Source organism: Aspergillus aculeatinus, assembly GCF_003184765.1.
Source record: "Aspergillus aculeatinus CBS 121060 unplaced genomic scaffold BO66scaffold_3, whole genome shotgun sequence".
Taxonomy (NCBI): Eukaryota; Fungi; Ascomycota; class Eurotiomycetes; order Eurotiales; family Aspergillaceae; genus Aspergillus; species Aspergillus aculeatinus.
This window is the reverse complement of record NW_020291472.1, coordinates 728,702-752,330: the sequence shown is the minus strand read 5'-3', so window position 1 is coordinate 752,330 and position 23,629 is coordinate 728,702. Positions and strand designations below refer to the sequence as shown.

At 50.2% G+C, this 23,629-nt stretch overlaps 5 protein-coding genes across 5 annotated transcripts; 1 reads left to right on the top strand and 4 right to left on the bottom strand.

Moving 5' to 3' along the window:
• The first annotated feature begins 112 nt into the window (after window positions 1–112).
• BO66DRAFT_388137 (uncharacterized protein) lies at window positions 113–1,283 on the top strand. Its single transcript, XM_025646478.1, has 2 exons — window positions 113–771; window positions 842–1,283. Exons 1-2 carry the CDS (start codon window positions 168–170, stop codon window positions 991–993), a joined length of 756 nt encoding a protein of 251 aa, XP_025508484.1. The 5' UTR covers window positions 113–167; the 3' UTR covers window positions 994–1,283.
• Window positions 1,207–5,730, bottom strand: phoC (putative cyclin dependent kinase inhibitor Pho81). Its single transcript, XM_025641840.1, has 9 exons — window positions 5,099–5,730; window positions 4,884–5,006; window positions 4,776–4,826; window positions 4,574–4,714; window positions 4,461–4,508; window positions 4,380–4,397; window positions 2,023–4,273; window positions 1,785–1,954; window positions 1,207–1,699 (listed from the first exon to the last, which is right to left on the bottom strand). The coding sequence occupies exons 1-9, from the start codon at window positions 5,240–5,242 to the stop codon at window positions 1,484–1,486; spliced, it is 3,162 nt and encodes a 1,053-aa protein (XP_025508483.1). The 5' UTR covers window positions 5,243–5,730; the 3' UTR covers window positions 1,207–1,483.
• A 1,822-nt stretch (window positions 5,731–7,552) lies between these two features.
• Window positions 7,553–9,392, bottom strand: BO66DRAFT_112902 (uncharacterized protein). The gene is made up of 2 exons (XM_025641839.1): window positions 9,279–9,392; window positions 7,553–9,178 (listed from the first exon to the last, which is right to left on the bottom strand). The coding sequence occupies exons 1-2, from the start codon at window positions 9,289–9,291 to the stop codon at window positions 7,878–7,880; spliced, it is 1,314 nt and encodes a 437-aa protein (XP_025508482.1). The 5' UTR covers window positions 9,292–9,392; the 3' UTR covers window positions 7,553–7,877.
• Window positions 9,393–11,673: 2,281 nt separating this feature from the next.
• Window positions 11,674–14,682, bottom strand: BO66DRAFT_112832 (uncharacterized protein). Its single transcript, XM_025641838.1, has 3 exons — window positions 14,203–14,682; window positions 12,418–14,094; window positions 11,674–12,351 (listed from the first exon to the last, which is right to left on the bottom strand). The coding sequence occupies exons 1-3, from the start codon at window positions 14,463–14,465 to the stop codon at window positions 12,108–12,110; spliced, it is 2,184 nt and encodes a 727-aa protein (XP_025508481.1). The 5' UTR covers window positions 14,466–14,682; the 3' UTR covers window positions 11,674–12,107.
• A 2,969-nt stretch (window positions 14,683–17,651) lies between these two features.
• BO66DRAFT_112806 (uncharacterized protein) lies at window positions 17,652–21,584 on the bottom strand. Its single transcript, XM_025641837.1, has 2 exons — window positions 21,258–21,584; window positions 17,652–21,128 (listed from the first exon to the last, which is right to left on the bottom strand). Exons 1-2 carry the CDS (start codon window positions 21,273–21,275, stop codon window positions 18,027–18,029), a joined length of 3,120 nt encoding a protein of 1,039 aa, XP_025508480.1. The 5' UTR covers window positions 21,276–21,584; the 3' UTR covers window positions 17,652–18,026.
• Between the last annotated feature and the right edge of the window lie 2,045 nt (window positions 21,585–23,629).

The following is a 23,629-nucleotide window of genomic DNA, read 5'->3' as shown; positions in this document are numbered from 1 at the left end:
AACCGGGATAGATTGCTTATAGTAGCGAATAAATATCAACTACGTACAGTACCTCGATAGTTTCTCACTATCTGCGCCCGGAACGTCCTCAGCCAGCAATCTTTAATTCGGCTTTTTTTTTCTTAGGACGCCTAGCCTGCTGCGCGCCCAGTCACCTCATTCTGAAAATGCAGCCACGTCGTCCTTTCCTGTCAGGTTTGCTCTTTCAGCTTCCCGGCATAGCCAGAGGAAATTTGGCTATCCCGAAAACATCATCTGCAACAAATTCTATTGCCTTCACTCGCGCCTTTCGATCCTCCGCACCGCACACGTCAATTCTCCAGCGGCGGGCGATCTTCCCTCAATGGAAGCAGGCTCACGGTACTACTAGCGGCACCATACTTCCTTATTTTTACCGGCCTCAACAACCATTCCGCCGGTTCTTCCAGTCGTCCCGCGCAAGACACGCGGCGCAAACACCAAAATCAGGCGCTTCACTGTCGCAGCGGTTGCGTAACCTGTCGAAAGAGTATGGCTGGTCCGCCTTGTGGGTGTATTTGCTATTGTCGGCCATGGACTTTCCGATTTGTTTCGCCGCTGTTCGTCTGCTGGGCGTAGAGCGAATCGGCTACTATGAGCACGTCATCTTTGAGTCTGTCAAGGGGGCTGTGGATGCTGTCTGGCCGAGCAAGCAGGGTGCCAATGCAGACTCGGAACAGGACAAGAGCTTGACAACCGACACGGATACTCGGGAAGGTGCGGCACAGGCGCAAGGTAACGGCGAAAATGCTAGTAAGTGTCTTATGTTAAGCCCTTCACTCATTCAGGCTTTGGCAGTGACTAACTGTCATGGCTTTTCCAGGTCTATGGACACAACTTGCACTTGCCTACGCGATTCACAAGAGTCTCATCTTTATTCGAGTACCCTTGACAGCAGCCATTACCCCTAAAGTTGTCAAAGCTCTGCGACAGTGGGGTTATGATATTGTCAAAGGCAGACCGAGGGGCATGTAAGATCCTGCGATTTCTTGTGAACATCAGTCGGACTGGCGGATACACACAAGCATCCACCGTTTTCTTTGCTGCATAGCGTTCGGTCATGCTAGTCATGACATGATAGATAATTGTACACTATTTGGTATATTTAATTATTTGGGACAGAAGATTCCACACCTCAAACATTGAGGAATCAACATTCACGTCAGAACCTAGCCACCAACGAAAGTTGACTCAGAGATGTGAATGAGAAGGCACCATAGGCGATGGGTTTCATGCAGACAACCACAACAAGTAAGGCAGAGAAAAAATGTCAACGTGTACAAAATCATCAGAAGCGGCGACACACAGATCTGAATACATGAAGACATGAAGATGGCAAGGAGATCATAACCTGCCGCTATCCATGTTTGTCTCGAAATGGGTTCATCCTTAACGATGATAAGTGAACGAGATGCAAGGTTGCATGGGGAAGGCGGCCAAGGATGCCAGAGAGTCGATTACCAGTTCACATATCAATCGTATCATTGAACCTTAGGATGCCGTTGGCTTTCATGACACCGTTGACACCGTCTGGCATGCGATATGCCCAATCCGCCACACCCACAGGATCGGTAGTTTGCAAGACGTCCATTCTGTCAGGTTGGTTGGCATCGTCCGAAGTATCTGCCACCAACACGAGGCCAAGTTCCTTTATTGTATCCACCAAGGCGGGCACAACGTTCTACAGACAACGAGTTTTAGTCCCTAGCGTGAAAAGTCGACCCAAATGGTTGGGGAGGCAAGCACATGACAAGACAAATACATACCAGTAGGCTAGACCGACATATTAATCCCATGAAGTTGTTGCTCTGCGCTATTCGGGCGGAATCCTTAATGGACATCGAAGCTCGTCCGCTGCTGTTAACATCAGGAAGTGCGTTGACATCACGGGCTAAGTCCCGAATCTGACCAAGGTCATTGCAGAGTAGAACAGGGTCTCAAAAAGCGAGCTACATCAGCGTACTTCTCAGGAGAAATTAAGAAGGAATTGAGAGCCTGACTCACAGTTGGGCTGCTTCCAGTTCAAAGCAATGCAGATATTCGGATTGTAAGAGGTGAAGACCACAGAACGCATGATATCAGGGCTCTGGTCGCGCGCGATTCGAGCGTGGTCAAAAACTTCTGTGAGAATAGCATCCGCAAAAGTATTAACGTCCGGCAGGGAAGCCATATGTGATGCACGCTCCTCCATCGCCGACGGGTATAGCACGGATAAATTGACGCTGACGCTGAGCGGTAAATGATGGAAAACGTCTCGCAAAGACAAAAATGAGGAAGCTAGCTGACGATGAGCTTGGGCTAAGTCGTTCAAAGCAGACACCTGTAAAAACCGGAGCATTTCGAGATGATCCACACCGCATTCGACGCCGATTGCTCGAAACTGGGCGTAGGTAAGCTGACAGATTGGTATCTCAATGCCATGATACTCGATCACGAACTGGGGGTAAAGAACAGGGACCCGGTCTCGGGTCAACTGCACAAAGAGCTGAATGTGATCACCGGACAAACTAGAGCCTGTGACGAGACCATTGTGTTCATGATCAACAGCACTAGTCGCCTTCCAATATGTTGCGAAGTGGGTAATCTCTAGCGGGTCGCCGTGGTATGGTTTGATTACTTGAAAGTTGAACCGCAGTTGACCAATAGATCGTAGCCTGGGGTCAAATAGTGGTAGGGAACATGTACCAGTGCTGGAGCTTTCCGCTTTGAACATATTGGGAAGCGCTACCGTCTTCGCAATCACTTTAGACCCGAAAGTAGGGAAAATTTCGAAATCAACGGCGAAGGTGTCAAGGTTGTCAACATGGAAGGATATCATTCTCGAGTCTTCCTGTATAGGGAGCATTATGGTACGTGGAATCAGATCGGAGAGCTTGGAGGATATGGTCAGGCGTGCAGCAGGATGCCGACCTGCTTGATCGAACAGAATCGAGCCAGTGCTCCCTGGGTCAAACAAGATCTGAACGAAAACCTTTTTATCCAGGAAGTTGTGACCATACCGTCTCAGGGGTATGATTGGTGGCGGGAGGGACAGATCAGGGATGCCATCCGCCATATCCATGTTATCCGCATCTGTCAAATCATTCATACCAGAAGCATAATCATGACCCGAGTCCTGCAGCTTCCCGCCGTTCAGAAACCCAAGAGGCTTTTGCGGAGACTGTAAAGTTATGCTATGGGACCAAAGCAGAAGCATACACTCCAAATGGCCCTCCCACGCGGCGTAGTACATTGCGGCAAGACATTTCTCATCCACAGCACCAGCATCAACGCCCAGTTCCAGAAGCGTACGTAAACAACCCACACAGCCCTCGCTGGCTGCATGAAATAGAGGTGTCCATTGGTACAGTTTATCACGTTGGTCCATGTTAGCTCCGTGTTGTTTGAGGAGAAGGAGCAGTTGCGGAGACTGGGAAGCTCGTGCCACCATGTGTTGGGGGTACAAGCCCTCTGCATCGGGAAGCAGCCTCGCATCGCGTTCTAACAGCATTTGGACGATTGGAATTGATCCATACTGACAGGCGAGATTCAGGGGGATATGATCCGACTCAGAATTTGGGTCGATGCGGGCATTGTTGCAAAGCAGTTGCTCCGCACAGGCCAACTGATCCTTAACAATGCTGTGAATCAAGGGCGTGAAATTGTCATGGTCCATCACATCAATTGTATGAGGTCCGGCCTTCAGCAGTTCCCGTACCATCTCTACCCGACCATGCATACAGGCGTAGTGTAGAGGCAATCTACCGTAGACATCACATCTGGAAATATCGACTCCTGCTGTTAGTCCTGCCTTGAGAACAAATTCCCGACCGGAAATGGCTGCTTCGTGCAGGCAGTTGCGTTCATTGATATCATCTTCAGCATTTATGTCAACCAGGCCACTTTCCAGGAGCACTGCAAGCACTTCGTCAGAGAATTCATTGATGGCGGCGAGGAAGGTGCGAGTGGCACGAATTGAAGCGTCCGGGGATGATTGTAACTTTGCTGTCCATTCACGTAGCGCCTGAAGGTTCCCTGAACTGGCTGATTGCAGGATTTGTAGATCGAGATCTTCCTCATCTGGCCCGAACGATTGCGAGGCTGCACTCCTATCCACTGGACGAATGGTATCAAAATGAATATTTTCGCCTTCCGCCCATGCTTCTAGCTCCAGCCGTGCTGTTGTTGCTCGGTCCGACAGATCTCGCAAAACGTCTCTATTGAAGCATGGCTGTACTTCAACAGCTCGGTGAAGATATAATTCTTTCATGCGAGACTAGAAATTCCGCACATGTAAGCAAAAGCATGGTAGTACAAGGCTGAATGCAGCGACTGCGCCACGACGGAGAAAGGAACTTAAGGAAAGATCAGGTTGTTCAGACCTTGGAAGTTTTATCCCACTATGACTACATGGTTAGCTGATTTGAATCGCAGATGGGCGCAGTTTCCAGTTGGAGACGCACCTTCTTCAGAATCTTCGACATTGCCGTCTCGTTGATTTCAACAAATTGCTTCAAAAGATTGACGATTTGTCAGAATAAATCATGTGCAGCCGCAATGCCAAGTCAAAGCTCACTTGTAATTTATTGAGATCACCATCGAATTGCTGAAACCCCTCGAACAGCGAGACATAATTTGCCGGCGCTTTGGAGTTTGTCACTGCTCGCGATTGAATGACCCTTTTCTTGTCGACTAGGGTTTTCAGCCGGAGTGAGAACTATGTGCTGCCATCAGTCTCCCATGGTTGTCACAAAAAACACTACATGGCATCAACGTACCTCGGCTTCCTTCTGTAGATAGAAGGCATTGACTTTTTCAATCTCCCGTTCCTGGATTGTGCGGTCAATCAGAATGTCTCCACGGCCAATTCCAGCACGTATCCCTACCAGTCGAAAGAAGAACACCTCTTTATTCGCCCGCAGGGCAGCTTGCGCCTCAGGAACATCTTGCGCTGCACCTGCGACGCTTTGTGCCGGGATGGTGGGCGTGGCGCTCAATTGTTTGATTAGCTATCACAGGTGATTCAGTCAACCTAGCTCTCAGAGCAGCACGCAGAGTGGAAAAGTGGATTATGCAAAGCAAGTGGAGAGGCTTGACCGACCTTCTTTAACGCTTTATAGTTCACGAAGCTTGCAGCATATTCAGGGAGATCGAGCTGTCTGCGCTGAATTTGTTTGCCGAACTTCCTTTTTCCCGAATCATCAGGGTCGGCACAGGGAAGGGCGCGGGGCGAAGGAAAGGGCATCAGACTCGTAGGTGGATCCTTACATCTTAAAAGACGCTGCGCTGCGCTGCGCAGGACGTAGCGATGGCTTGGAAGGGCCTTTGATGCACTGGAGTGCCGGGCGATGCTGAATCAAGCGGCACAACACAAGCTATAACAGTATTCGTAAGCCAAGAGATAGGTGAAGTAGAAGGCAAGCACGAATATGTCGGTCACCCCGAGCTCGAAGAGCAGTGGCTGATGGAGGCGATCTCGGGGGATGCCTCTACTCGAAGGAACGGTGACGGGATATACCAAGAAGGAAGAGAAAGAGAAAGGAAATAGAAGGGGGAGGGGGAGGAGCGAGAGGGGTAGGGGCGGAGGTGGAAAGACGAGCGACGGACAATGATAATGGGGAACCGAGACAGAGAGAGAGAGTGAGTGAATCTTAGCGGCACTTGTTTCAATCGGACGATTGTCTAGTCCCAAAGAATGACAGACCACCAAATGACCGTCGCAGAAGCAGCAGTGGTACCAGCTGTGCTCCGTGCTAATGGCCGTTTACTACCAACTGGGGGTAGAAGAAGTACGTAAAAAGTAGGCTTGAAGGGCTCCCGTCTGAAGGGCCAGAAGCACTGGAACCAAGGCGAGGGGGAGGGGGCACTCACACCTGACCTCGGGAGGGAGCACGGGGAAAGCGAAAAAGAAGACAAGAGAGGAAGGAGCAGTAAAGAGAGAGGGGGGTAGGAGAAGGAAGGGCCCACGAAAGCGAATCGTTGCTGCTTCCTCAATCAGCAACAGTAGGAGGTAGGAGGTAGTAGCTAGTACCTGCTACTCACTTAACTACCGTATTGAGTCTAAGAACCAGGTAAGTCTGGGCCCTGAGGTATTAGTACAGTGCTTGGTAGGGACTCCTAAGTCGCTCGGCACTTGCGAATGAGAAGATCAGAAAGGACTCGTGCCGGGGGGAGGCGCACGGCGGAGTGGTGTTGTTGACCGGCCAATGTCAAGTCAACGGTCAAAGTGGAAGGGTTGAAGTCAGTCAATGACCCATCATTGCATTAATCGATAAGTTCCCTTAAGTAGTAGGAGATGTGGGGAGCTCTGGGTAGCTGTTCCCGGTCCAATCACCGCTTCCAAGATGCCCACGTTCTTTCAGTCTCCCGTCGCGGATGCAATGCAGTGGAGTGTCCATCAACCTTCCTTGAATGATCATACACCTGCTGAACCTACTACGCATAGCACGGAGTGCAGTAGGGCACTTTTTAAGTAAGTCGGTACTGGTACTGTATGTAGGACCAAGTAATCCAACCATTTGTCCGAGTGAAAACCGATGGACTTGTCCCCTTCTTGGCTTGTTCCTAGGCGGTGACACGTGCACTGCACTGCTTTGTGCCACTTTTCTGCCATTTTGTCAAGCTACTTGTGCGGTACACATAGTTATGCCATACGTACAGTACTTCGTTCCCTTTCCATTACCGAGTAGAGTACAGAGTACGTACGTACATAGTAAACATGCTATTCCCTTTTGGTTTCATCTCCCCCGTTCTTTTTTCTTTTCTGGCTGGCGGCCGATCCTTGGCGTGCACTGCATAATAAACAGGAACTTGGTCGCATTCGGCCTAATGGAGCAGTAACTCGGTGCCTCGCAAACAATGAATCGACCACGCTCTCTACAGCTCCCTAAGAACAACGCCTGGTTCTGGTTGCGATTCCGGTTGCATGCTAGACGGCGGGCTATTGCTCTTCCCTTGTGGCCGATCATTCGGCGGAGATCTTGATATGCTATACTTCGGGAATATCGCATACCTTGTTGCTTACCAGGATGCATCAACTATCGAGCTTAAGGTGAAACCAACATGTTCTAGACATATGAAGCCACATTTCCTGCCGCATTCGACGATAAGGATGCCGAGGATGATGGGCAGTATGAGGAGACTTATTTATGGTAATGGAACCCCCCCCCCCCCAAATAACAACTGCCCCTACTTGAACGATGTTGAAAGCTACAGGCTTGTCACATACTGAGTTTGCGGTTGAGGCACACAGGTTGCAGCTTTAATCGAGCCAATAGAATTCCAGACCATATTAAGCAAAATTTAAAAATTTACCTAGGCAGAGCAAGAGTGACAACCATAGAAACAGGAAAAATATATTTGGGGGGGTAGGAAAACAACACAGTAGCCTTTCTGAAACGCAATGTCAAAGGGGGTGGCTGTGGAATTGTCATGAATGTACAGGTTGCAAGTGTGAACTGAGAAGGATTTTCAGATATCAAATCGACAAGGGGAATCAAGTGAGCACCACAGAGAACAGTGATAGTAAGCAAAAACATGGCCAATATAGTTCCAACAGAAAGAGTGTAAAAATATAATTGAAAGATAGAAGAAGGCAAGACAAGCCAGCCTGATGATGATACCTTGGCGACCTTTGCAAGATCGCAGGAATCTGTGATTTCGAATATTGATGCAGTCCCTTGTAGGTTGAGAGAAATGGCATCTTCGATAAAAAAAATTTCATTTGGGCAAAGAGACAAGGCGATGCTTGATTCTTGATCCCCCATTTTCTTGGCATAAAACTCAACCCACTTGTCAGGACCGCATGAGGTTGAGAAGCACCTTATACAGGCTGGAAAGGTGTGTAGCCAGGTGAGGAAGAAAAGGTACAATGTCTGAACCTAGAAATTCTGGGCAATACCGGCATTTCCTTGCCGGGGAAACACAGCGGGATTTTCAATCCGCGTGTTACGCCGTGCTTGAACATCCCGAATGACCGGGGGGGCACCGCCGTACGGACCGTCGCCATAAGCCCCATACTGCGGTTGAATATCGCTATAATATGGATTATCGTCATAAAAGCCACCGGCAGGGTGTGTGGCAGACATATGGCTTTCGTCCGAGGCCTCCGATCGGTTGGCTGCAGAGTATGCAGATGAGGCATTTGATGGACCACGATGAATATCGACATTCCGAGTGTTTGTCGCGGCTGCTGGAGCAGCACCAAGGACCCCGATCGGTTCAGTCTCGCCTAACGTACCCTGGCCCTCAGAGTACTGAATAGTCCCGTCACTCGGAGTAGTGGCATGGTGATACCCAGGCGCGCTTCCGGCCTCAGACATAGCTAGCCCGACCCCAGCGCTACTCGAAAGATTGGTCGATGCTTTCCGGCCTGCTGACGTGGTACCCCACCCGCGATACCCGGAGGTATCATCCTTGGGCTCAAAAGCACTTCCGCCCATGATAGGTGGAAGGGATGGATCGTTATTCGGGTTAAAGCCATATTCCTCTACCTCTTTTCTTCTTTCCTCCTCTGCCGCCTTCTTCGCTTTCCATTTCCTCCAAAAATAGAGGGCAGCCAAGACGATAAGAGCCACAGATGCGACAGGCACAACTACTGCGACTGCTATCGTGCCAGCTGCTGAAAGTCCGGAAGAGCTACCGCTGCTGGTACTCTTCGAAGTCCCTGTAGCCGATGAGCCGCTTCCAGTGATAGAAGCCCCGTCCGCCGCCGTCCCCGCAGTGGCTGTTGGAATCGATGTGTCCGTCGAGGTTATAGTGAGGGTTTCTACTCCCGTAGAGCCATTGGTAGGTGTTTGTGTTACGACAGTTGTGACGACATCGACGGTGCGGCTAGTTTCTGACGCAGAAGTGCTGGTAGGAACGGGATCTGTTGTCGTTGACGATGAGGATGAGGTTGACGTTGTCGATGTTGATGTTGATGTTGTTTGCGATGAGGTGCTCGTCGTCGTAGGTTCCGCCGGGGCTGTTGTGGTCGTCGAAGATGATGATGTTGAAGAGGTATAAGATGATGTCGAAGATTCGGTAGTCGTTGGCACTTGGGTTGTGGGTGATTCCGATGTTGAAGATGTCGGGACTGAAGTCTGTGTCGGCGTTTCCGGTTGAGTATCGGCCGATGTAGCGGCAGCGGCAGCGGCAGTATTAGCGGAAGTTGCTGCCGCCGCAGGTGCGACCGCAGCAGCTATTGCCCTTGAGTCAGTAACTTCGTGATGGAGCGGAAGGAAGGGAAGAGGAACAGTGCCCAACGCGATAGACGAGGAGCATTATGGGCGACTTCATACCGGAGGACGACATCGTCCAGTCAGCCTGAACAGAAAGGGCTTCCGACGCAGAATGAACGTGGATCTATTGGGCGGAGCAGTAGGCCAGGATATGGGACGAGCAGCGAAGCGTCGGTCACCAGGGAAGCCAGGCGATGACGCCAGAGCAGGCACCTTCACAGGGGGGAGGGGGGAGAGTGGGTTTATGCGATCGGAGAATTATCGAGTGTAGCCGTTCAAAACAGAATTGAGGCTGAGGAGCACTTGCAGCAAAGGTTGGCGAGTGAATCGTCTCGAAACAAATCGAGAAAAAAAAAAGGTGATGGTGGGCAATCAAGAGCAAAAGAGTGGATAGCAGAAGTCGGATTGCAGCGGACGTGCGCCCAATGGAAATTTAAAAAGATGGTCGGCAGATACAGTGAGACCAGCGCGTGAGTAGGAAAAGTTGACGGAAGACGACCTAGTCAATGGTCAGGGGAAGAGCCCGAGTCAAGTAAGTAGACTACGTAAGGTAAAAGGTCCACCGCGGTGCTAACCAAGGACGGCCGAGAAAGACGAGAGAGACGAGAGAGTGTGAGAGCGTCAAGAGAAAGGGTCGAATTAACTACCCCGGGGGGCAATGGATAAGAGTGAACTGAACCAATCAAAATGGCGACTTACCGATATTAAACTGGGTGCCATGAGACAGTTGAGAAAAGTCTCATATTAGACCAAGAATGCTAGGTGCATCGCCACCAAGTTGAGACAATTAGAGAATATGAACGAGTGACGCGAGAGGGAAGATACAGTAAGACGAGGAGAAATCAAAAGAAGGAGCAGAAAGGAGTGATGAGAATGAGCAAGGCGAACAAACGAACAAACGAGCGAGCGAGCAAGCAGGAGAGCGCGAGAAGAGAGGGGGAGAGAGTAGAAGGAAGCGGGGAGTCTGCAACCAGCAGCTTCATTGGCATTCAGGAGAGAAGAGAATTCGGGGGAAAACCACAGCACCCATGGAAAAGGTCCAAATACTTGGGTGGTGAGCCAGGAACGGGCGAAGAGATCTGAATTCGGTACCACTCAGTAATAACAATCATAACTACTTTGGGTAAGGTGGAATCAGCACCGCAGGCGCAGCACCCGTGACCGTGGACCACCCTGCCAGGTACCGGTTCCGTACCGTTTAATACCTCCAGCGACATTCTTTTGTCTGTGTCATGAATTGATGACCTTCGAGACCATCACGTCAAGGTTGCCGGGTGATTTGATAGTGTAACGGTAAGAGGGAACAGGTAGCCAGAACGAACTACGGAGTACTGGCACCTACTACGTAGATATGTACTGTACCTTCAAAGTTGTGCCCGGTACCGGACCTGACACTCTTCTCTTACCATTGGTAAGATTCCAGAATACTTACTTATCTTTGCATTGGTCAAACTTTTGTCCCCGCGCTAAATCGCGATTCGAGATTTACAATAGTCATACTCTGCTGTAGTACTGTACGAGAACAAGAAGTCTTTTGTTCATCATGTCTGTATGTACATGGCAACGCGTACGCACACCAAGATATAACTACCTCTCAGTACAGTATGTATGAGTACATCTCCAGTACATCCGATAGGTTGAAGTTGATAAATATAGCAACATTGATGTCAACGGTCAACCAGTCAGACCCGACCCGATCCGATCCACCCTGCAACCAGACTATGGTGTCAGTACTCCGTATCGTACATTCTGTCATTCTCATCAAAAGGTTGGTAGATGATTGTTTGCCCATCGACAATATCAATATAATCAGTAAATGCTGTGACGGTGGTTCTTGTTCCATTTCAATTGTCCACCGTTGTCTATGTTGCTGTAGACTACTGTACCTAGATATGCTGACCCTACCTTTCTCACTGGAATTATACCATGCCCTAACATCGACCCAAGTCTCGAGTATACATTACCGTGGTTCACACACCTGCTGGCCCAACAAGTCGTGCCCATACTTACATCTGCAGTAAGTGACCCTTCAACTTTTCTCGGCGAACAATGGTTCGCGTCGCATAATACATTAGTCAGACTCAGACTTGATGCTGTGACTGGCCGTCACAATGCCTCTAATACGCAGAATATTCATGGATCAATAAGGTCAGAACTTACAATAGGGATGGGACTTGACTTTGACAGAAATATCCCCTATCGATCGGGGAGGCAAGCAGCCCGTACGCAGAAGCTGTCCGCCGAGCCTGCTTCACCACGCCACCTTTCACTATACATCATCAATCTGGGGAGCAGATCTGCAATTCTACTTCAGAATAACCACGGATCCCTCTGTATGGACTAGGATTGACAGGACAGTATCGTCGAAATATATAACAGCTACCTCGAGGTCACCCCAACGGAGGCATGCCCTTGAGCATCAAGACCCATAGTTATCCTTCAGCGGGCGGGCCTGATTGTGTAATCTACAGCCAATTTTCACAACACATCGATGCAAGTCTTTCAGGGTGACAATCACCTCAGACCTTCAATGTCATGAGGACAATACAGTCCAGTCAGAATACTTATATTGGATACCTGCAGGTTAGCAACCCACTTCTAAGATACAGCATATGTGCAAGTAGTAGATGATAAAACAAGGCCATTGAGACCGAACGCCCAAGGGAAGCGAGATTTGAAATGAACAAGGCTTCCTTCATAGATTCTTTACGCCACTGACGTCAAAAATCGCAAGTTGACCCGGATCCCTCACGAAGAGATACCGTGATGTTTTAGGAAACGGGAAATAAGTCGTGACAAGGTAGGCGGATATCCAGATGAGTGCAAAATCCTGGAGATCATTACAGCGAGGGGATTATTTGATGTGTTGCAGATGAGTTGGCACTCCGACTATTGCTGCATATCCCATTTAGGGCGAAGGTTTGATATCAAATCATCCTTGGTGCCCACGGTGCCTGGGGGTAGGCGGCTGACGCGATATGCGCCATTGCGGATATTGTGGAGATGGGCTGACGAGATTCCGGTATGGTTGCTGCGGATGCTGCCGGCATCGCTGCCGGCATCGGCGTTCTTGAATCGCGGCGGGGGTGCAAAGTCCAGAGTGTCGTAAGCACCAGACTTTCGCAAAGCGTGCCTGGACCATAATCAGTACCACATAAATTCCCGCATTGAAGCACGACAGAACGAGATAGACACTTACGCGCTAGGTAAGGGCGATAGATCGTCAAAGGCTGAGACGAGAGGAGAACGCGCTGGGGTCAACGGGCTGAAGGGCTGGAGGCCACCTAGAGGCGTGTCTGGTCGGCCTTCCCTCAAATCCTTGTAGTTCTTGCTGGGGGCATAATCAATCGCCGTCATTATAGATTCGTCTTTCAGCATGTGGGGCGTGGGGAGGATCTGAAGTGGCGATGGTGGCGGCGCCGGCTTTCGGGGCTTGGGCGGACCTGGTAAGCGGCCAGAGGCGGATGAAAATGCACGCAGGCCAGGAGAGTTGAATCTATCACCGAAGCCACCGTCTGAGCCAGTGGCCATGTGACGAGCGGCACCTTGAAAGCGCGGAGGTGCACGGGGTGGCGGTGTCATGGCACGGCGGGTGACTGGCTCCGCGAATGGTGCAGGGACAGGACTGAAATGCTCTCCGGTGGAAGGATCATAAACATACCCGCCCTCAGCAAAGGCTTCAGGGCCAGCTCCTCCGTAGTAAGTGTCGCGTCCAGTACGACTTTCGTCGAAGTACTCCTTGTAGAATGACCGAATACGATTGGCACGCTGTTCAGGGTTATCAGAAGGGTCCTCTGGCGGCAAAGGTCGAAGACCGAAAGTCAGCCGGCGCGTGTCACGGCGGTGGTCAAGACTAGCATTCTGGACTCGATCCGACGCGTCATGACCCTGGAAAGGATAAGGCACACCCTCGGGGTTGCTGTGAGTACCATATCCTGCCACGCCATGCACATCGACTGACGGGATCGCATGACTGGACTCTGCGTCTCCGTAATCACTAGCCGCATCGCTCACTGGGAGTGATATCCGAGGAGTAGGAGTCGATGTAATCTGCGCAACGTGCGGAGTTGTTATGATGGGAATTGAAGCGCGCAGCGGGGCAGGCGCATCCTGAGCAGAGATCGACCCTTCTTGCTGGGCAACACTACTGCTAGGCAGAAACAATTCCGGATCTTGTGACTGCTCCAAAGGCGCGGAGGACAAGGTCAGCGAAGGAGGGTTATTCTTCGAGCTGCCAATCGATGGACTGGGTTTGACATGACCACTACTGGAGGCCGGTTGTTCAACAGCGACACCTGACACATGAACAGAATCTGGACCTTTTGAGAGATCTACATGGAATTGGGCTTGTGGATTCTGAATTGGACTTGACGGATTTTCGGCGTTACGGTCGCTTTCAGGATGATCGTAGAGCGGCGGGGATGAGCGAGACATTCGTTGAGCATTGCGAAGCAGTCCTTGGTTCATATCGTCGCCTAGGGGTCCCCGTCGAGTTGATCCGGCAAGACTGGACGCATCGTCCTGAGGACCCCGGGAATGGGATCTCAAGGATGCATTGTCCCCAAGAAATGAGGTTGCGTGTCGATACTTGTCGTCATCGCCGATCATAGATCTTGATAAAGACTGCAAAGATTCTCGCGAATTGTGTAGTCCAGGCGGGAGGAGGTATGGACTTGGCCCTATGTCTAGGGACACTCCCTTGGCATGGGCACCATTAGTCTTCTCGGCTTGTTGCATGGGTTTCGTCCCGGTGGGTGTCAGGTCTAAGCCGAAATCGAGAGATTTATGCTTGTCGTTGGCATCCTCGTTTCGAAGCTTTTTCACGTTCTTGCGGTGGAAGTAAAGCAGGACCGCGATAGCACACACGACGGGGATCCTGAACACCCATTAGCCATAAATGCACCAAGCGTACGACACACCGAATGGAATCATTGTTTTAGCCTCATCGCATCGGGTCAGGAAGAAGAATCAATCGAAGACATACACTACACCGAGGACAACCGGCAAGGTTGTGGTCATCATTGTGCTCGTGCTTTTTTCACAGCTGTTACCACCACAAGTTGAGGTCGCAGTGGTAGTAGCGACAGACGGTGCAGGGTCTCTTCTTAGCAAAGTTGGTGCGGGAGAAGCAGCAAGGAAGCGAAGACGATCGCGAGGCACAATGTCCGGCCGTCGTGACAACACATCTCTCCCAAGATGCGTGCCCCGGAAGGCCCTGTGCTGATGTTGATGAGTTTGGTGGTACATGGGTCAACCCGACACTAGCGGGCAGCGATCCTGAGAATTGACCCCCTGAAGGTCAAGAGGCTGTTGTCTAGAATGCGGCGGTGCTGGCGTTGCAGTAAGATAAAAGCGAGAGATGTCCTCAGCTAGATGATCTGATAGGACATGGGCTTCCGACAATATAGGAACGTGGCCACGTAACACCCTGGATACAGGTGTGAAGATCGATGGATTTGGAGACTGTAGAGTAAATATGGTCCGTATTCGGTTCCGAATGAATGAGGACAATGGCGCGGGACAGGTTTCGAACAAGGAGTGGACAGGAACCAAGATAGGCTCCCAGTAATGAATGGCAGCCGAGTGCCCAAGCACCAGCAAAAGAACGGCAGTACAGTCCCCAGGACGGTACTTGGGGAGAGGGGAAAAGGGAGGTGAGGGTGGAGAGGGGGAGGGAGGCAACTAAATGTAGAAAAAGAACGACATGAAGCACCCAGCCAAGAAAGAAAAGAACGAGGTTAGAAAGAGGAGAAAGAAGGGAAAGAGGAAGAAGAAGAAAAGGAGAGGAGAGGAAAAGAAGAAGAAGAAGAAGCAGCCGAGAAGTGACAACGGCAGGGGAGACAGAAAAGAGCAGGGCAGAGAGCACAGTGGAAAGGCGCGAGTAAGCCGATTGTCGTATGGAGACTTTTTTAGTCTAGGTACTCCGTAGTTACCTATTAGACTAGACTACGACACATAGGTACTAGGGACTCTACTAGGTGAGTACTAGCGGTCTAGATGACCCGTTTCATTTTCCAGTCATTTTGTCAGGTTCAGGTACTAACCAATTGTGGGGAGGGGAGGGGAGGGGGGCTGTGGGGAGATCACCGCATCCATGTACAGTATCGTACCATGCCGAGATCAATTCCAGTCGGGTATGGGACAGAATTGCTTCACTTTGTTTTTTTAGTACAAGCATGGAGGGAGGGTTCTTATCCCGTATCATGAATAGCACTTACCGCTCCTGTCTATGCTTGTGCTGAATGTCCATCACCAGCTCAGAGGCATTGTCACTGCTGCGCAAGTTGTGGGTTAAATTCAACCTCTCCTATCTAAATTTCAAGGCGTCTTTGCCCGGTGCCACTTAGGACGCTAGCGTGAAAAAAAGTAGGTTGCCTTGGCCCTTGGTAGATAAGTAGAACTCGGGGCTAGAACTCTGGACACTTGACGGTCGAGAAGTTGCTCACCTATCTCCATCTCATGGGGCGAATTTCCTTCTCGAGTATGTACCCCCTTAGAAGACATTATCTCCTTCATCTTGAAATTCTATAAAGCGAGACCCATCAGTATCAGTAGCGTTGCGCGAGCCACTTACCCTTAGTTGATAATGTTTTATCTTGATTGCAGATTCAGGCATGGTTTCAAATCCTCTTCCCTGGCATCTAGTCTCGGAGGATAAAAATTAAAAGCAAGGATAAATAGATACAGATCTGGAAAAGGTACATATTACAGTATGATGTACGTATACGTACTCCGTGGATAGACCAGTTCTCCCCTGAGTGCGGCGCTGGTGCCGGGGAGGAGGGGGGTGGGGGGCGCATTCAGCCAACAATAACAACCTTCCAACTGAACAACTGTAGTTGCGCAACTGCAGGCAGAGCCGGGCGGTCGGTGGGGGTGGCTAATCTTATATTGGTTTAGTGTCAGGAACCCGCCCCCAGCTGAGCCCAATCATCAACCTTGGAAGGATTTCCCCCCACCTCCCTGAGGAAATTAGCCTCCACCCGCCATGAGAGCCAGACCGCGTTGGTCGACGGGGATTTGACATGGCAGATTCCAACCTTGAATGTATCCACCTAAGATGCTTCCAATTGCTGTCTGTAACCTCTGGTAGGTAAGGTACTACCTTATCCCAGATAGATTCCTTACTATGGACGATCCCTGTAGGTTGAGCATCCATGCTTGCTACATACCAGTACTACTAGTTAACTTACTAACTTAGGCAAGTTATAATTGCTTATAGGTATCTATACCGGTACTTTTTCTCTCGCTTCAAGGCTGGACTCGGGCAGGATCGTGGCTCCTATTTTGGGGAAATGATTCCTGGTCTCTACCTCTACTAATTGCTTCATGTTGATAAGAGGATCAGGAACGATCAATAGGACGCCTAGCATATAATAATCGATCGCATGCAAAGTACAGAGTAGTTGTACAGACAACAAGCATGTGCTAGGTTCTTCTGTACTATTCAACAATAATGCCAATAACAATAGCAGCAGCAGCTGCTGCTGATTGACTGGCTGTCATGTTGGACTGTAATTCATTACCAAGCTACGGAGTACTGTCTAACGATAGTATTCATTTTACTCTGTGATGGTAAATTCCAGGTCACCTGTACTATGTTTTGATTGTACAGTACAGTAGCTCCAACAAGGAGAATCACGCGTTAGCTTTATGCTAGCACTCCATCAACCTGTGGCCTAAACTCCCAATACACAGCCTGTGTTTTCCCCTTTCCTGGTTGTTTCGGATTTGTCCTAGCATACAATGCATGGCTTAGGCCATGATACTCGACCATGGAAGCGATCATCTATTTTTAAAATGAATTAAGCATTGTAAGGCATGATAGGCAGGTGAAAAACTGTGACAATGATGTAGTAGAGGAAGAATGAATTTCCCCTGAACCAGAGCACCTGCTATTTCCTGAACAAACTGCCCACCCTGAAACAGCTTCGAATCCTGTAGAGAGTAGCTGGTTCAAAGATACTCGGGGGTGGAAGACTGTTTCTTTGTCGCATGTTCGTCCTAGGTTCTAAGAGGGCTGAATTGAACTGTACGAAGCGTACCAAGCCGCCTTGATCTACTTATACCATGGCTTCTTGGTACATCGTAGAATTTGACTATTAGCTACTCTACAGTACCGTGGTTGCAGTCCTTCCGTCCTCTTTTCCAAGCCCCACGATCTTTCTACCCTCCCTTTGATGCCTGCCTTCTGATATCAGAGGCTTAGTGACGCAAAAGTACGGCCCTTCTTAACAGTTGTAATGACGGTACTATGCAATGTCATTGTGGTCTCCATTTGGAGACACAATGAATGGTAACTATGCCTTCTTCTAGATGCAATACCCCGTTCTTCCTCTTTCTTTTCTAAGATAAGATAGTAAGCCGCTCAGAACCGGATATCCGTACTCCCGCACAATGAAAGGCATGGAACAGAGATTGAAGGAGAGAAAAGTCCGTATGGAAGCTTAATGTCCGCTTCCAAATTAATAGCACATCATATGATCAGAAGGTGATCCCCACAAACAAACACTTCTCACGATTGTACAGGAGTGAGCCACTCAAAGTATAGAAGTACAGAAGATGTGCCTATGACCGGTACACAGACTGAACGCTTGGATATTCTTTGGAGCGGAAAGTCCTTGGAGAGGCTCAATCAATCGATAGGAGAAAGAGCGAGAGCTATCTAGGTAGTAAGGAGAATAGCTTCTATGTCAGATATCCTTTCTCACGTTAGCAGACATGCCGAAGAATTCATAAGTCTGATCAAGAAGTATGATTGCGTGGTAAGGCTGGAGTTGTGAATTGAAACAGCCAAATAGACATGTCTCATCCGGGCGGGGTGAGACAGGTTGCATCATCGTTATGAGGCCGATCGAAAATCCGACTAAATGGGGGATCTGACGGGTGTAATTCACTAGGTTCTGTGGCAACACCCTCGGCTCTGCGAATTTCTTCTTTCAGTGCACGGGTCACAACACCAGCGCGTACAACAAGATCCCGGAGAGACTGTGTATCGAAGGGTAGTTTTTTCGAGCGTGGAAGGTGGGAGTTGGGGATTGGAGAACCGTCTACGTTGCGCTGTTGATAGATCAGATCCAGCACACAATTTGGCTTTGTTGCGGCCTCTCTGTAATCCTGACTGGGAGCAGTGGTAGGGCGAGAAGTTGAGTTGTCCGAGAACGATAACCCCCAAGAGCCTCCACTGACTCGTTTCCACGGGTCATGCGAATTTGAAGAATCGCCTTCTGATTCATCAAAACTGAACGTGAGCGACGATGGTGATCCAGGCGGGGACTCGTGGTCGTCATCATCCAGCGTGGCTAGATTGACAATACCTTCTGCCTCTTTCCATAGCTCATTGGAGGAGCCCCGAACAAGATTGAGGAAGCTTCCCTGGTGCCGAAGGCGCTTAAGTTCTTCGACCAGCAATGTCAGCTCCTGAACCTGTCCGAACTGCCCATGGAGACTAGCTTGACGCTCCAGGATGGCTGGGGGAACAACCATGCCGCGGCGTGGAGGGTTCTTGTTCGGCTTCCTGACCTCGGTAGCTGGACCCTCCTCGGAATCTTCAAATTCGAAGTCGCTGTCCCAGTCTTCACTAACACCCTTGCTCCCCAGGCCCCACGTCCCGAACTTGCTACCTGATGTCTGGCGCTGTTCGATAATGGTTGTGGGATCTCTAGTTACTGGAACGCTCTGGCTCCGAAGGTGCAAAGTGCTCGGCGCCTTCCTCCCGGGTGCACGGCTGCCACGGGAGTCAGGCGTATGTTTCCCATGGACAGTCCGGGGCCGCCCGTCCGGTCCGGAACCCTCACGGTCGCTTCTGGGCTGCTCAGACCAGTCAAAGATATTCATCTTAGGAAAAGTATCAAGCACGTCATTATTGAGGCTGCGGTCATCCGATATCACCGACGACTGGGATTGGACCTTGGTACTCGAAGCCCCTGGGGAAAAAGAATCATTCAAAGGATACGGTCCGTTCGAGCTCATTCTCGTTGGGGGGGCGGTTGCAACGGATTCACTGGGCAGCGCAGCTAACAAACTGCGCGCATCTTCGTCATCTGTGAGATCAGACGGAAATGATATAGTGCTTTCTCCTTCGTGTAGGTCTGTTGGGACCGCAGTAACGAGGGATGGCATATTGGTGGGCGCTTGGGGAGCATCCATATCACAAATCCCTGACAGCGAGCGCAAGGTGTTGGGAACATACGTATTCAGCCCTGCACTCTTCGAGTGGTTCGTCTCCCCGGGAGTCACTCGAGGAGCGCCAAAGATGTTTTCAATTCCAGGCGCATAGAGACCCGGGTTGCTGCTGGTGGTCATATGGGTACGGATTGAATCGAACGCAGTATCGCTCAGGAAGTCTGATTCATCCTCATCGCCAGAAGTGAAAATGTTCGTCTCATCGGATCCGATCACCGTGGACGCAAGCTCTGATGCAGCTAGTGAATGACGCTTGGGCCGCTGGCGAGTTGAAGTTTGAAGTCTGGACAGAGGAACCGCATCTGATGTGAAAGGACGTGCGCCAATATCGTGGAAGTGGGCCATATCTGATCCGAAATCTTGAAGACGGAAAGGTAAGGCCCGGTGTCGTGAACCTAGCACATCCGTCATCAATGACATAGGAATTCCCGCTTGTAAGGTGGCTGAAGGGTGGGTGAAGAATGTCGGGTCCGTTATATTACGCCTTTCACGGCGCCTGGGTGACGCTAGGATAGTTCCTTCCGTGCTCATACCGAACGGAAGGGGCGTCGAAATCGCCCGTCTCTTTGAAAAGACCCGTGAGCTGTGCTCAGGGCCATGGATTTCCGAGGTGAGCATGAAAGGTGTCGAGGGGCTTTGAGGATCTGCGTCCTCAGCACGAGATTCCGCCTCACGATCAGCCCTTTCCGGTGGTATGTGGTCATCAGGCGGTTGCGAAGCCTTGTCGCCAGAAGTGAATGGGTCACGAAACTGGACTAGGGAGTCAAAATTCGAGGCGACTAGGCCGCTAGTCGTTGCAGGTTGCTTTGTCGTGATGGAGGTAGCCAGAAGAAGTGCTGGGACAGAGCCAGTATTCGGGACAATTCGTCGTAGTCCCTGATCTCTTGGCTTTGTTGCTGCGGAGAATCTGCGAGCCAGTCTATCTGACAGTCCATCCAAGGTGGCACTTATGTACGGTCGCCACGCATGGTCCTCAGGGGCCGCAATAATGTTGTCAGAGGTAGATGGGGAGTACAGGACCAAGTTCGGTTCGAAATTCAAGCTGTGTGTCGCCCTGTGGCCAAAATTTTCCGATCGCTGATAACTGGTAGCAGGCCTGCGGAAATTAACCGTTGACGGACTCGGTGGCGCGACGTCCAGAGGCGGTTGAGTGTTAGCATGTTGCGACAGAGGCCGCTTGAGCATTTTATGAAACCTGCGCTGCGTCGAAGTCCGGGGACTGACTGGAAGGGCTGGGCCGCTGGGTGACACAGAAAGGGGCGACTGGTATGAGCTACGTTTCTCTGGCTGGAATGAAAATCGTCGCATCCAGGAGGTTGATGATGGCCGCCGAACCACCTGCGAGGCCGTGGCAGGGCTATCGTTGGCTAAGAGCGGGGGGCCAGCCAAAGTTTGTCCACGGCGTCGCAGTCTTATACCTGCAAATGATGGGTTTCTCGAATGTTTCGATACCTCCCGGTGTGTTGTATTAGAGTGACCATCCTCATGATCTTCGGAGAATTCTGCTTCGAGCGGGGATTCGGCAGCTGCGGTTGAGAACGGCTTGCGCAGAGCTGGGTGTACCCAATTCGAGGTTGGAGAATCCGGTATATCTGTCGCCGTCGCACATTGATCCTGGAGCGGGAGGGTCCTCTTACGGAACCTGCTGGGCTTGGAGGAGCTTCGATCCACACGACCGAACGCGAAGCCTGTTGCTGCAATACCGACGGTGCTAATGGCACATAACTAAGAGAAAGCAGACCAGTCAGATGCGCGTCTGATCGAGGTCACGTTTGCGCCGAATAGCAAGCACGAATGGCAGGCGAGGCGGGCAGATACTGCGAAGCTCTTAATTCTCAAGAACACGGCACTTACTGTGGATACATGCTCCATTCTCAAAGGGCGCAGAGAATAGCGTCAAATACCACGAAGCTCAAGTCCGCAGCATCGAAATCACTTGTGACCTGACCTCCCATCTGCATTATCATGCACGAGGAGGATCAGCTAGCCTGGTACATGTAGATAGATAAGATCCTATCCAGAGGGAGGAGAGAGATATGCCGACACAGTCTGATCTGAGGTGTCCAGCGCGGATGCGGGAAAATGCACGGAGACGACCGCTGATCTTGTATAGGTTACTCTTACAGTGCAACAACACTAGGCGCGATGATTGTGTGCTTAGATTGCGTGAGGGCAAAGCGCGTTGGAGCCAGCTCTGAAGGCGGGGGAAAGAGCTCAAAGAAGGAATGGAAACCGAGATTTAGAAAGGAATGTCGCTAAAGAATGAGGAGGCGAAAAAAACAAGACGGAGTGCTGACGGCAGCGACCCAATTTTAAGATTCAGTGACCCGGACAAATCGCAATAATCTCCGTCCAGGTGAAGAAGGGAGGGTGAGCGCGACAGTGGCTATTATTATCTGGGAGGAGAGGGGGTAGGAAGGGGTGGGAGAATTAGTAAAAGAGAACAGAAGGGAAAAGAAGTAATTAGCAGCACCGGTAATTTAGCGATAGCTAGCTAGCCGGATAATGAAGAAGGATTAAGAAGAAGAGGAGGAGGAGGAAGAAGAGGAGAAAGAAGAGGAGGAAGAAGAAAAAGAAGAAGAATAAGAAGAAGAATAATAAGAATAATAATACGATGGAGGAATAATAACAACAGAACCCAGAGCCGGTCATCGATCAACACTAAAGCCCCAGCCAGCAGTGGGACACGGCGGCCACTTGCTTTTCCTTCCCACGGGCGAGGTTTGTCTGGTTCTAGTCTAAACTCAACCACCACTTAATGACTGGAGAGGAATGAATCACGCTAGGAGTTCCCACCCCCCAGCAAAGCACCCACTGCAGGGCGATTTCGATGGATCGAAGATGAGATGGATCATGGATGCGATCTCCGTCATTAATAGTAACAGGTGCTTGCAGGTACCCTTCGAAGGAACAAAATAAGAGTGAAAGTGACAGAAATGGAAACAACGGCAGGCTCCTTCCGTGAAGCTCCCCTTGAATGCCTACTAGGTACGGAGTACTGTACCTACTACTCAACCTGATCCCAGCGAAGGAGAGCCCCCAACAGCCGCGGGGATTTTTGGATCTAGCTTTGTTACATCTGCAAGGACAGGCATTGTCAGTCACTTTCTGACCTACCTGTAACTCTTACCGGCAATTTTGGCAGATCGCAGCCATGTCAATTGGCGAGGAAGGAGGGAAAGTATGTGTGGAGCGGAGATTATATGCAGGCCATTTTCTGTTACGCTCCCATCATGAAGTACTCATACTATGTAGTCAGCGCAAAGCATGCTCCAGCAAGTACAGTACAAGAGAAGTTCCGTCCTATCGACCGGTACTTTGACTCGATATTGCATAGCACACCGACTTACTGAGATGGATGCAATCCATTACTTATAGATTGGCAGATTCAGGAAGGAGCGAGGTTTTTCCAGTCGGTCGCTCGATCAATGAGAAATTGCCCGAGAATACGGATCAGCTCGAATCGAAACAGGAGCCAACTTGCGTCGATCCAACAGTCAGATTACTTTGAGATTCGATCTTGATTTGTGACCTACTCATAGCTTCGCATCCATGGGGCTAGTGATACCCCAGGTACGGAGTTGTCTAGGTCCAGACAAGGTGGAGTTGAACTAAGTATGTGCGAGTACTGTACAATAACTAGTAGTAGTTTACTCACTACTCACTATCCTTGTCAGAATTTCAAATTATAATGGTGTAATTATGACGATGTGCGCGAATCTTGCACCACCAATTATCTAGCGTGCACGATCCGATACCCTGTGCGCTTGGTCCAAGACTACCAGTAGACTACCGTACCAGGTACTAACCTAGAACTACCCGCCCCCTCTGTCTGATCTTAGCAAATGACATTTCACAACAGAAAGGGTCGCCGGCGCTGGAGAAATCGGAATTCAGTGGTTGAGTCGAATCGAATCCACACCAGTAATATGTGTAACGTTATGTGTTTACTGTCAGCCGTTTATGAGGCCTGGAATTGCCCAATGATTAATTGTTACACCACCTCGTTATGCGTTCATTGAAGGCCGGGCAACGGTGAACCAAACTCGCCCCATGATGCAATGGAATGGTTTCTTGGATAATTCTCTGGAAATCGGCTTGCAGTGAGTGCGCCCGGTCCGGTACTGTTTGTGGACGGAGCCTGAAGGGCACGCAGTGATTGTGGAATGAGGGTCCGTTTGGTGACACCAAGCCGTCCCATCCCCACTTCAGCAGCTAACTTATAG

Bases quoted from the DNA above. Each gene is read 5' to 3' on its own strand.
- BO66DRAFT_388137 (XM_025646478.1), top strand. From the start codon at position 168: ATGCAGCCACGTCGTCCTTTCCTGTCAGGTTTGCTCTTTCAGCTTCCC. The intron at 772-841 runs GTAAGTGTCTTA...TGGCTTTTCCAG, and splicing joins AGGTAACGGCGAAAATGCTA to GTCTATGGACACAACTTGCA.
- phoC (XM_025641840.1), bottom strand. From the start codon at position 5,242: ATGCCCTTTCCTTCGCCCCGCGCCCTTCCCTGTGCCGACCCTGATGAT. The intron at 4,827-4,883 runs GTAGGGATACGT...CGCACAATCCAG, and splicing joins AGGTGTTCTTCTTTCGACTG to GAACGGGAGATTGAAAAAGT. The intron at 1,700-1,784 runs GTATGTATTTGT...CGTTGTCTGTAG, and splicing joins TATGTCGGTCTAGCCTACTG to AACGTTGTGCCCGCCTTGGT.
- BO66DRAFT_112832 (XM_025641838.1), bottom strand. From the start codon at position 14,465: ATGTACCACCAAACTCATCAACATCAGCACAGGGCCTTCCGGGGCACG. The intron at 14,095-14,202 runs GTATGTCTTCGA...ATGGGTGTTCAG, and splicing joins CCGGTTGTCCTCGGTGTAGT to GATCCCCGTCGTGTGTGCTA. The intron at 12,352-12,417 runs GTAAGTGTCTAT...ATTATGGTCCAG, and splicing joins CTATCGCCCTTACCTAGCGC to GCACGCTTTGCGAAAGTCTG.